Here is a 13,502-nt window from a genome sequence, read left to right as displayed (position 1 = left end):
GAATAATAAAAGATTTATTTTTCACTTTAATTTGGGAATAAACTTTCTTATTTATAAGTTCCAATGGAATAGATATATTTCAGCTATTACAGATTTTTGTTAACAGAAGAAACACTTAGGACAGAAACTTAAGAGTTTCAAGGTAAAACATTTATTTGCTAATTGAAATGCTGTTTTAAATGCTTTTAATTCCTGGAATAAAACAATTGATTATTAGAACATTGTACATGATAATAAAGCTTATTTCTTCATTCTCTTCCTCCCCAAGCACATGCATTTCTCAATAATTAATTTCTGAAGTCATTGGTAATATCTGTTACAAAGTGAAAATAGTATGATGTTCTTGCATCTTTGAGTGCTGACAGTGCCTCCTTGTGTGTCTTCCTGAAAGTGTCCCATAGTCAGTTTTCAAAGGGGAGCTTCAGTCTCCTTTGACAGACTCTATGGAGACAAAAGTCATTGTTGTATAGATTTTGTTCTCATTTTTATCTTAATTGCAAACCATAAAAACTGTCCTGTTTGGAAACTACCAAGCTTCTTACATGTATTGCAACAATTCCATCTATATCTATGTCTATGTCTATTCTATGTCTGTCTATGTCCATATCTATACCTATATCATCTATATATCAATAATTTAAACTGAATTAGAAAATTCTCTTTAGTTCATTTTCATGATAAAACTTAAAGTCCATTTTTGCCCCCATTCTACCCATACTCTTACATATTCCAAGTTATTCTATGGTAGCTATACCTTTCATAATAAAAGGAGACTACAAGGACATCTTTGCAGAAATGGTCAAGTGTGTCATGTTGGCAGGGAGTTAAGGGAAGCAAGATTTGTCTGAATGTAGTGAATATTCAAGATACTGACTAATGTTATTTCCCAGTTATGTGGTAAATGAAAATGAACTGGGGAATGTAAAAATTTCTAAATCACCTACTTTATGACCTATTCATGATCAAATAACCATTTCTTTTAAATGGGAGAATGGGGAAGAAAAATGCTGAGATACTCTAGATGTACATTTTCCAAAATATTTTGCTTTTATTTACTGATTTATTGTGCATACCATATACAGTTGTCCCACTACACTCAGCTTTGGAAAGCACTGCTGTGTACATACTGAATATGGACAGGATCTGAGGCAAACTATTTTTCACTTTGTTGGAATTCCAAAATAAAAGGCTTCTGACAGCTCTGTTTATCTTACTGAAAGTCATGTTTATATTTAACTGGGAATATTTCCTCCCACAGAGTTAAGAATACAATTATATATACATATAGTATATAATTTGGTTTTGCATATTCCCATCTGTTCTTCAAAAATAGGGTGTCCCATAATGTGATTTATAATATTTTAATGAAATTTTTAACTTCCCTTCTTGCCTTGTTTCAAAACACAGAGATTTTTGTTGTTTTCTTCTTACCTGGATTCCTGAGCTTGGCAAGTGAAAGGGGGAATGGATGGACTAACCTTTCTCCATTCATTGGCAATGAGTCTGACAGCAGTTAGCAAATGTTTTCATGAACCTCTTTTGAAATTTCATGAAGCTATGTATTGTCCCCAAAGGGAAAAGTGTACAGAAATACAACTTTTTTCCATCCAAAAAATGTCAAAGGTTTCACAGCCTCCTGAACACCATACATGAACCTGACTTCAGAATAACTGCTCCAGAAACAAATCTGTGTCATACTAATCAGAGAGAGCAAAGAGAATACTAGAAAGTGAAGCTGAAAATAAGTTTTCCATAAAATAAACACACATGATTCCCGTATTAGTATATTTTAACTGCATAATAATTAAACAATCTACCCAACTAAGAAATTAACCAAAATTGTAAATCACAACAGTAGAAGGGATAATAGAAGAAAAAGACGAGCTGTTTAAAAATAAAATCAAACACCTGCCCTTAAATCTGACCCAAAATTATAAGTATAAAAACTATGCCCCTATAAAAAATTTTGAGGTAGAAGATATTTAAATCCATGAATTGTTTTTTACAAAGACTGTCAAACTATCCCCCAAATTTAAAATGGTCAACAATACTAGTAAAAAACCAGTATCTTTAAAATTAAGTGTTTAACTTTTTATTTTCAACCTAAAGAAAGGGGAGACATACTGGGGTCCATTATGTCTATGTCATTAGGAGATGAATTTATATATTTGCCCCCTTATTCATGGAAACCTTTGACATTTTGGGGGAAAAAAGTTGTATATCTGTACACTTTTCCCTTTGGGGGACAATACATAGCTTCATGAAATTTCAAAAGTGGTACATGAAAACATATTGTTAACTGCTGTCAGAGTTATTGCCAATGAATGGAGAAAGGTTCGTCCATTTATTCCCCCTTTCACTTCCCAAGCTCAGGAATCCAGGTAAGAACAACAACAACAACAACAACAACAAAAATCTCTGTATTTTGAAACAAGGCAAGAAGGAAAGTTTCTTTGCTTTAGGAAACTTTCAAATCTCCAATCATTTGTCTACACTAGAGTCTATAGAAAGCCATGCTCACTGCTAGAAGGGCAGTCATCTTCCCTAGAAGGTATTCCGAGTACAGAAGTGCTCTCAATACCTGTGTCATTGGGTAGGATCTAGCATCATCCTCAAGTAGGGACTCACATGTTCAGTGTGGCCCTAACCCCTTTGCAGAAGACCCAGCCTAGGTGGTACTATCCTATCTGTCCCAGCTCCTGCCCTGGCGCCCATGTCACCTATCTTTACCTTTGGGCTTATAGTAGACAAGGTTGCAGTGGGAACCTACCAAGTGAATTTGTGTTCCTTTTGACTTAGTAAAATAGTCATGATTCCTTCAAATCCAAATATAAAATAGCAATTGTAAAATCAGAAATTATCTTTCAAAAAAATACATTGGTTTAAATTCCTGCAAGTAACACTAGTGACAGCCTAAGGAGCATCCCTAGAGAAGAAGGGACTGATTATCATTTGGAAGGTGTCACCTAAAGGTTGCTGTGTTACCCTGCAATGTAACAACCATCCATTTAGTCTTGTCCTTTGGGTTTATTTTATAAAGCCCTACCCTCTCCCTTATACATTTAAACTGTCCTAGATTGGACAACAAATGGTCACAGTCCAAATAATCCAATTGTGTGGGGTATGAAGATAATTTAATAGGACCATAGAACTCAACCCAAGAATTAACAAGTTAAATAGGGATCCAAACAATGGTTCTTATGCAGCAAATCTAAGGAGTGCTACAAGACAGGGTGCACCTTGTCTTTCTGCCTGCAAACTCCAAAAAGACCATGGGATTACACCTCTAAAACTGTGAAATGAAATACAGGCATTTGAAGATCCTGTTTCCTCATCTCATGAATGATGAGGGGATCCCCAAGGAGGGGATCTGATTTATCTAACACCCAACAGCCAGTGAATATCCTTGTGGAGGAGACGCAAGCCCAATGCTCCATGTGTTTCCACTTTACCTTGCTGTCATCTCATTTTGTTCAGGACATGGTGACATCTGAAGACAGTATGGCCTTCTTTTAAAAATCAGCCCCTGTGCCCTTATTAGAGGCCATTTGATTGCTTACATGCTTATCTTTCTTATTGCCTTGCCCCTCTCCTGGGCATGTAGCTGTGACTTGTGTAGCAGGATGGCCCCAGTGGAGTTCTCATGGGTTGTGCTAAAGCACCTGGAACCTGAAAAGCCCTTGAACTGGTCCATGAGTGAGTTACTCAAAGTTCCTGCTCCCCAACCCCCAGAGGTTGTTATATTCTGAATGGTGTCCATTTCTGCTTTGCCGTTATTGACTAAAGGCATCCAGCTGTGAGGTTGGGCATATAGTATAGGCTCCCTATTGTGGTCACTTAATGAAAATGTTCAGCTTAGCAGTGTCAGCTGGGGAACCAGCCATCCTGTATCACAAAGGCCTGCTCTCCTGGATCAGCCAAGTCATTAGTGTTCAGGTTGGAAGATCCATATTCCAGTGATCACCTTCATAAGGCTCTTTGGAGTTAAGCTGTATGTCTGAACTGAAATTAATATCTATGTCATAACTGTATTTGCTTCTTCTTCAGTAGCATCTCATTCCTGAGTCTACCATCATTCCCTCCCCAGTTGTTGCTTCAATGGGGAACAGGAGCTGAGGATTTTAGCCAATGGGTTCTCATCCTAATGATATCCATCCTGACCTAAAATATGATCCCTAAGATAAAATTTATTAGGCAAAATGAAAAGTTAACAGACAAAATGACCCTGCCATTGCTAGACTTCCTTTGTTGTTTTCTTTGTACCATTTTATTTCTCTCTCTTTTTCTTTTTGATGTTGGTTTATATCCAGTTGCATATCAAACCAGCATCTCTTCCACATGTAAGGCATCTGGTTTGGCTTCACTGAATATCACTTGGAAAATGCAGTGGAAAATTCAGTTTGTTGTAGTTATCCCTGAGTTTCCTGCTTTCATTTCAGAGACTGTGTTAAAAAAATAGAAACTTTTTATATAAATTATACATGAGAAAATATTTCTCCTTAAGCAATTTGGGTACAAAATGCTCTCAATAAACTCAGGGAGCTCCAAATAAAGCACATTTTCCTCAATTAAGAAAAATTCAGTTGCAAAGTTATAACGATACGAATTCTCTATGAGAAAAGTGTGAGGACTTACAATTTTTCTGTCTTCATGTCCCACCCAGACAGTGACATCTCATAAGTTACCACTAGCCAGTATATTTTGTTAAACACAGCACTACTGTGTTTAATTGTCTGCCAAACAGGTCCTTCCCGGTCCTTGAGCCCGCTATGGTGGTTGTCGTTGTCAGTGGTGTTGGTCACGTGTGGTTTGCTGCATGGCAGTGTGTTGGTCGATTGATCCATGTGTAAACTGATTTACCACTGGTGTTTTAACACTGTGTCTCTGTAACTATTTGCGCTGCTAGCTGCTACACTGAAGCAACCATGCTGTTCTAAGGCAGTCTACCCTTGATGATTTAGATGGACCAGAAACTATTCCTAAAACAAGTGAGCGGGCTCGACCTAGGCTCCGTAAAATGCTCAGCTTGGATATGTCCTCCTCATCAGCTGACAGTGGCAGTTTAGCATCAAGGTGCTTAACTTGTGCATGCTTTGTTCTATAATTTTATCATATTTCCCCCTTATGTCATTGCAAATATAAGTTTGTGTGATGTATGTTTTCTTTTTCTTTTTATTTTAAGAATTTGCATGAATAACCAAAGCATAACCACCACCATTCCTGGGACATAGTAAGTTGTTCCCAGGACAGTAATCTAGTAAACTAACTGCTCTTTAGTTTTTGTCTGTTAGGAGTTTCTTAAAAACCCTTATTATAAACATTGTCTTCCATTTTGTAAGTATTTAACACCTTCATTTTCAAAGAAATAAGCGTGTTTCATCCTTGATTGAGAGCTCATCTTGGCAGTCCTCACAGGGAAAAATGTGTCAGGAAACTTAGAATTTTTCTCATCACCTCATCAAAAGATATATACATTAGGAAAAAAATCTGAAAATGAGCCATATATGGTCATTTTTTGATACAGAATAGATCTGTCCACATTTGTAAGTATAAAGCCAGAATATACTTTATTGATTCTTTAAATGAATATTATTATGCAGTAGACTATAACTTGTTTTGTTTGGAAAATATTACTTTGGGTTTAAGTTTTCTCATTAAATCCTACCACAAAATAATAATCATTTATAAATGAAATTATTTGTATAAAATCCAAAAGCTCTTTTTTGAGTTGCTTCTGAATGGTCAGCAGGGGCACAGAAGCATCAGCTACATTGTGTGTATCCTGACACCAAAATAATCCAATCCAAAGTGAATTTCAATTTTGGCAAATCAGAGGGTTCCTAACTTCTGTTTTCTGGCAACTATATACTTAATACAGCGCTGCAGTGTTCTAGAACCTGGCAAAGATGGGAATGCCTTGGCCATTTGCGATGTCCTCCAGCAGACACATGCTATCTTATTCCACTTTGTTGATTCCTGAAGGCACCAGGAGTTACTGAATCCCTTTGGGGACAGACCAGGTCCAGAACAATAGACAGCATTCCTGTCATTGGATATAGTGTAACTAGAAGTTAGAACTTTATTGAGATTAGTTCCAGTGGTCTGAAAATTCCCTGAGGTGATCAATTTCAGGGCCTCCTAAAAGGCTGTGTGTAATTAAGGTAAGTCTCAGCAAATAGCCAGTTTGGCTTGGCATTCTAACCGCTTTCTATATGATGTGCATGGTTAGGGCCAAAGCCCTGGGAATATTAAACACCCGAACCTGTACCAAAAACTCATGCTAATCTGGTTCTCCAGCCTTAAGCTTCAGCCAGTTCTCATCCATTCATTCCTATATTCATCGATATGTCTACACTGGAGTCAATGATAAGAAAAATGGGTACAATCCTTGCATTTGAGAAACTCAGTGTTTATGGACCCTAGCTGCCTATATATGCCCTTCAGATAACAGTGCATATTTCAGAATCTAACAAATTATAATTCTATATTCACAGATTCCATATCTCCAGATAATTTTTGTACCTCTGCCCTTTGGGGGCTGGATGTGTCTGAGGCAGACAATATTAAAAAGCTGCCATGAATTTCACTGGTGTGGAAGTTCTATTTTTATTTCCAACTTTGCGTGGAACTGACAAAGTTGGAAGATAAAACATGAAAGAAGAGGTGGAGGATGCAAGAGAAAAGAACAGAATGTCAAAAAGGGAGAGTGAAGATAAGGGTAGAGAGCTGATAGAAAGTGAATACTAGAAGCAGAGCTGGTGGAAGAAAATCAGTGGAAGCAGCTGGGAGGAGAGAGAAAGAGTAGAGCAAGTGGCCCCAAGGAGAGATCACACTGCAGAGAGGAAAACAATAGGTATTTCCATGTGTAGACAAAGAGCTCAGGGGAGATGGTGAGGAGCTGAAGATGGTGAAAATTCAATGTAAGAAGCACCAATAAGAAAAAAGCAAAGGATGGAAAAACGGGGATAAGGAACAAATGTGATAGAAATGTGCCATTTTTTTTCTATAAAGCATGAAGTAATTTAGCCAATATTTTATCATTTCTATCATCCTCTTCTGGATCTGAGTGGGTCCTTTGCATAGCATTGAGTATAGAGCTTATCTTGGTCAACACCAACAGACCCAAACTGACAAGGCTTCTCATTTCCATATGCAACTTGCTTTAAAATATGTGTAATGGTAGGTATGCTATGCTATGTCTTGATTTAAAGATAACACTGGAACTCATGGCTGTGAATCTTGATATGATTTTTAAAGCCTCCATGTATAGGTAGATTTAACAGCTTGTGAGCCATGTGACTTGCTCTCATTTTCAACCAGGTGTGTGCACCATCAGCTTTTGCATTTAAGAAAGTCCTGTTTACAGTCTGCAGACCAGATATGAATATCCCAAAGGAACAAAGCAGAGGGAGGGGAAATCTGGTGTTTTAATTTTCTCACAAGCCTTGATGTTTTTATTTGGGAGTACTAAGAATGTGTCTTGAGAGTTTGAGAGGATTCTCAGGAAGGCTAAGACCAGGGTCTGTGCCCATCCCTTTCTCCTGACAGTGAGCCCACGCAGTGTACCATGCTGTATTCACGCCAGGGAACCACAGAAACCATAGAGGAGGTGGAGACTGAGCAAGATGTGGAGGCCGAACAGGACGAGGAGGTGGGGGTCCAGGACGCCAGCGATGAAAGCAGTGAGGCCGAGGTGGACATGGGGCCAGATGGACCAGAGGAGCCCAAAGAAGAGGGGGAGGAAGAGGCACAGGAAACTGAGGAGACTGAGGAGTTCGAGGAGGCCGGCCTCACCCCAGACACTGAGTTGCCTCAATCCTCCGCCGAGGAGGGAGATGTGGAGGTCCCGCCATCCTACAGTAAGGCAGTCAGCTTTGAGCGCCTGTCCTTCGGCTCACAGGACAACTCTGAAGGCCCAAGTCGCATGGCGGTCAGCCCCGACGACAGCCGTTCCGACAGGCTGGAGTCCAGCATCTTACCGCCCCTGACTCACGAGCTGACGGCTAGTGAGCTGCTGGTGAACAAGTAAGAGCCTGAGGGCAGATTGAAGGCGCATGTTGGGATCATGCATCTAGGGATTAGTGCTTCCATACACTTGCTGTGGTCATAAGTAGAGAAAACTCACATGTTAAAAACACCCACCTACATGTTTACAGCAACCAGGTGCAGTTTTCATTACTCGTCATACTGCAAATACAAACCAAATTTCAGTACTCCTCACTGAATGGTAGAGGTAGCAAGAGCTGTCCATAGCCACTGCTCAGGTTTCTTTCCATAATGTACTATTGGGTTTTTTTCCACAAGTAATTCCTTTGGTGACAAAGGAATTGGGGAAGGATAGAAAGGATAATGCAAAATAGAAATCAGTAATTTGGAGAAATTAAGATAAATTTATTGTCATGTTTTTTCTAACAGGATGTTCCATGATGATGAACTTGAAGAGTCAGAGAAATTCTACATTGGCCAGCCCCGGTTCCTGCTGTTGTTCTATGCCATGTACAACACTCTGGTGGCCCGCTCAGAAATGGTGTGCTATTTTGTGATCATCCTCAACCACATGGTCTCTGCCTCTGTGATCACCCTCGTGCTTCCCATTCTGATCTTCCTCTGGGCCATGCTGTCTGTCCCTAGGCCCAGCAGACGGTTCTGGATGATGGCCATTGTCTACACAGAGGTAGGCCTTGGATGGAACTTTCCTGTAGGTTGCTTCAGGCATTCAATCTAGGTTGGCCTGCCCTGACTGTCAGATAGTTTCACACAGAACCATCAGTTAGATGGATATTATTTTTTAAAAAGATTTTATTTATTTATTTATTTTTAGAGAGGGAAGGGAGAGAGAGAGAGAGAGAAACATCAATGTGTGGTTGCTGGGGGTCATGGCCTGCAACCCAGGAATATGCCCTGACTGGAAATCGAACCTGTGACACTTTGGTTTGCAGCCCGCACTCAATCCACTGAGCTACGCCAGCCAGGCCGCTAGATGAATATTCTTAGATAGGTGACTATAACTAACAGTTATCTAGTGCTAATAGTTGTATATATTTTCTTACATTTCACACTTCACACAAGATAGGTGCTAATATCATTTCTATTTAATAGATAAGGAACCAGTTTAATAAGGTGAAATAATTGGACCAAAGTTACCCAGATGGTGAGAGGTCAGGCAGACTCCTGAAACCTGGTTGTCTGTCCTGTGATATTAACCACTGAGATGATAGTGCTATGTAGAACCAAGCATAATGCTTGGGACCTGTGGATGTTCTGTGAATGGATACTGAATTAAACAATGAAGTGTACATGTTGAATATAGTTTGATGCAACAAGGATATATCCCATTTTTAAACTTAGGCCAGTTTCCACATATCAAAACACAAAGTTATACAATAACCAACTTCAAAATCTGAATGACAAATGGAGAATCACCAGCCCAAATCACAGATGAGGGGACAAGAGACACTGCCCAATTATACCTGTTTTTATATACTGCCTTATTAAATATATGGAAGATCAAAAAGTCTCATGACCACCACAAAATTGAAAATAAAAGGACCCCACCCTGGCTGGTGTAGCTCAGTGGATTGAGTGTGGGCCTTCGAACCAAAGCATCACCGGTTCCATTCCCAGTCAGGGCACATGCCTGGGCTGTAGGCCAGGTCCCCAGTAGCAGGGCGTGAGAGGCAACTACACATTGATGTTTTATTCCCTCTCTTTCTTCTTCCCTTCCCCTCTCTTTAAAAAAAAAATAAATTATTTTAAAGAAAAAAAAAGAAAAGAAAAGGGCCCTGAGTGGTGTGTCTCAGTTGGTGGGGGTATCATCCTATAGACTAAAATGTTGTGGGTTTGATTCCCAGTCAGGGCAATTACCCAGGTTGTAGGTTTGACCCCCAGTTGTGGCATGTACAAGAAGGCAACCGCTCAATGTTTCTCTCTCACATCCATGTTCTCCCTCTCCTCTCCTCTCCTCTCCTTTCATTGCCACTGAGAAAGTGAAAAATGTCCTTGAGTGAGGATTAAAAAAAAAAAGAAAAGAAAAGGAAGCTCTATTTAGAAGGCTAATTTTCTTAACTGGCTCTTAAGGAAAGGTTTTCACTAACAATGGTACTTAATTCTTAAAGGTAATTACTTCTTTAAAAAATAGTACTCAGGATGGATGTACCATTAGAGTCTAGAATTTTTTCAGGTTTATAAGTAATTCAACAGTGATATTAAAAGAAAGTTATGTATAAAAATCTCAAAGTATTCAGTTTAAAGTATCAGTATCATGTATCTTACCTTCATAATAAAAATAAAAGAGGTAAAGCCAATATATCTATTACTTTAATTAGCCTGTCTATTGCAATCTTTCCAAAAGAATTATTCTTAAATATTACTTTTATTACTTCACTTCATGATCCAGGACATAAATGACTCCTTATTTACAAAATGGGTACATCCTCTAGTACCTATGTGGGAGAGAGTTTCTCACCTAGGAGTAAAGTAAGAGCAGATACTGAGAATATGGAAAAGAGAACAAGAGCTATTTGTATACCCCCTTTTAGTTAAAAAATAAAATCTTCTTGGTTAAGTTAAATTTGGGTACTCCATTTTGGGGAGTGAAGAAGTGGGAAATTAAGTTAATGTTACTTCACTACACAATGTGGACTATATACTAAAACTTGAACACTATGTGCAGAATGCAGAACACTATGAGAATGCCATGACAAGCTTTTTAAAAGAAAAACGCTATTTCTGTTTCTCAATGCGTCACAGACTGTTGCGGCAAATGGGAATAATGGGAACAAGAATGTCCCACAAGTGATACAAAACTGCATTAGAGACAACAGAGTTAGGTGGGTGTTGTGCCCCATGCAGCCCAGTGGGGTGGAAAGAGGTTAGATGCCACAGTGACTTCTCAGTTGAAGAGAACTTAGAGCTGAGTCTTAAGGGATGAGTGTAAAGTCACCAAAAGATGAAAAGCAAAGGGAATGCCAGTCTTTGGGAATAACCCACGCTAAAAAAACGAAGTCATAAGACAACCTGGCAAGTGCCAAGAATGACAGGTGGTTTATGATGGCTGGAAGGCAGACATGAGTGGAGAATGCAGCAGGAGGGAACGTCAACAGGGTTTATGCTCAGGACTCATCCCCTTTGTACTGAAGGATTTAAAGAGCTCCTTGACTAGACTGAATCCGTGTTTTTGCAAGTTTTTACACAGAATGAAAGTGGAGGCATGGAGACCAGCTAGGAAACTAATTTAACTGTCTAGGTTAGAAGTAATACAGTCTGAATGCAGTGACAAAGAGGTTAAAGATGAGTGGATAAATGAGGTTTTAATAATTGACTAAAACTAGTTAGGATGTGAGGGAGAATGGAAGAGGCAAGAATGACCTCCAGGTTTCTTTGGAATTTGGTATATGGGGATGTCACTCACTAAGATAAGAAACACGGAACTGTTCTTTGCAGAAGCTTGACTAAGAAGACAAGAGAGAGAAGAGATGAGCTAGAGGAAGACTCTAGGTCAAGAGAGGACTTTTAAAACTATTTTTAATGAATTTTATATATTGCTATAAAGGCCTAATGATATAGACCTTAGAGGTATGCTTAGATGAAACCCATCAATTTTCTCATTTGTCCTTTTCTCTCAACATGCAATTCTCTACAATATTTATACATTTATACTAGCACTGCTGGTTGGTTTGTTTAATTTACTTTTATTTCTTTTTGAGAAAAAATTCCAGTGAGCAATAAAGTAGTGACAAGAAAGAGAATGGAGTAAAGTAAATATTTTGTATATGAAAAGTGGATGCTCACAAAAATTATAAATTAAAACAATACATAAAATAAAAAGGCATAAATGTTATTCAGTTCTTGTGTTCTAATTACCATATTTTAATAGCCAGATAATTATATATGTACCATTTTAATCAGTATAAATTAGCCTACTCCTCAAAAATAGAGAAAAGTATTTAAGCAGTATCATGAGTAACCTGACTGGCCCTGATGTATCTGTAATCAAAGGCATTCCTGAGGGTAAGATTTAGCTCCTGCTCTGAAGTTCATGGTCTATAAGAATGATAATGTGATCATTCCACATATTTTTGTGAATTCTTATCATCAAAAATGTGAAATGGATCTTTCTTAGTTTTTTTTATATTGCATTTCTCCTATATGTGTAATTATTCTTACAAGGTCTTTTTTGTTTTGTTTTGTTTTCTTATCATCCATGTGTAGGTAACAATCGTGGTCAAGTATTTTTTCCAATTTGGGTTTTTTCCCTGGAATAAGAATGTAGAATTGAACAAGGACAAACCTTACCACCCACCTAATATTATAGGTGTGGAGAAGAAGGAAGGCTATGTTCTTTATGATCTCATTCAGCTCCTGGCTCTTTTCTTTCACCGATCAATTTTGAAGGTATGAGAAGTTAACAGTTAATCAGCACGTGTTGATGAGTTCTGTTCCTGTAATATTCCTAGAGAATGTGAACATTAGTATTGGTGACAGCGCTGAGAGGCCAGTGGGTGATGTCTATTTCTATATTTTTTTTAAAGACAAACAGTTATATTCATTTAGTGGACATTTTCTCCAATACTCTGTGCTCAATAATGAAACTTACAATAAATCTGGGAACAAGTTTCTACATATTTCTACCCTGGGTTGAACATATATAATAATTAATCCAATATGTGGGAATTGCTTGAATGATGTACAGTAGCTTAATGCCTCATAAGCTAAATTCTATTAGCTTGAGCCAGAACATCAGAGAGCTAGAATTTGGAGTGGATTGCATTGCTTTTCATCTCCAGCGCAATCTCTACCTACCTTCTTCTAGTAGCATTACTTTTATTGAGTAATTTCTTGTCATGAACCTGTTGGCTTTACTGAGAGACTCTACATTAAAGGTCTAGTGAAGCCAATGCTGTGCTTTGCTTCCTGTTAAGCCTATTGTTGAGTAAGCCATTTATCACACCCCTCTGGGAAGACCTGCCCACAGGATAAAATGTCTCAGATCAGTAACTCTTGTCATCCTCCTGAGAAACTATGTGGGTTTTTTCCTTCTTATACACTATGAACTATAAGTTAAGCTTGTAAATATGTAAAATACATGACTCAATAATAAATATTAGAAATTATTGCATAGTACACATTTTATATGTTGATGTACCTGTTGTCACAACTTTACATTTTTCCTCTTTGAGTTTGTTTCCTTTTATAAAATATTTCAATTTATTTTATCTAGTATCTTTATTAGTTTGTTTTTACAACAGGCTTGACCTAAGTTAACACATACACACATATACATAAATGCATAGATACAAATGTAACAGTGTTCAACTTCTGTCCTGTTCAGTGGCCTACTTCAAATTGGGTTCATCTGAATATACCTTAGGTCAAGATCTTAATTCTAGCTTCTGTCACCTTGCAAAGTGCCCAAGTCCCTAACCTTTCATTTTTTGGTAGTTTTACTTCAGTCACTGGGTTGTGGTTGGTTTGCAAAGGTATTTTATTCAAGGAAACCAGTT

The 13,502-nt window shown here is 38.2% G+C and overlaps 1 protein-coding gene across 1 annotated transcript in view; it reads left to right on the top strand.

Moving 5' to 3' along the window:
* The window catches only part of PIEZO2 (piezo type mechanosensitive ion channel component 2), a 427,386-nt gene that overhangs the window by 373,723 nt on the left and 40,161 nt on the right, over nucleotides 1-13,502 (top strand). The window contains 5 exon segments of the mRNA XM_036009325.1: nucleotides 4,907-4,932; nucleotides 4,935-5,073; nucleotides 7,549-8,025; nucleotides 8,416-8,674; nucleotides 12,211-12,393. Coding sequence (XP_035865218.1) covers nucleotides 4,907-4,932; nucleotides 4,935-5,073; nucleotides 7,549-8,025; nucleotides 8,416-8,674; nucleotides 12,211-12,393 — 1,084 coding nt within the window.

The sequence above is a fragment of the Phyllostomus discolor genome, chromosome 9 (assembly GCF_004126475.2).
Source record: "Phyllostomus discolor isolate MPI-MPIP mPhyDis1 chromosome 9, mPhyDis1.pri.v3, whole genome shotgun sequence".
Taxonomy (NCBI): Eukaryota; Metazoa; Chordata; class Mammalia; order Chiroptera; family Phyllostomidae; genus Phyllostomus; species Phyllostomus discolor.
This window is presented reverse-complemented; position numbering and strand designations above follow the sequence as displayed.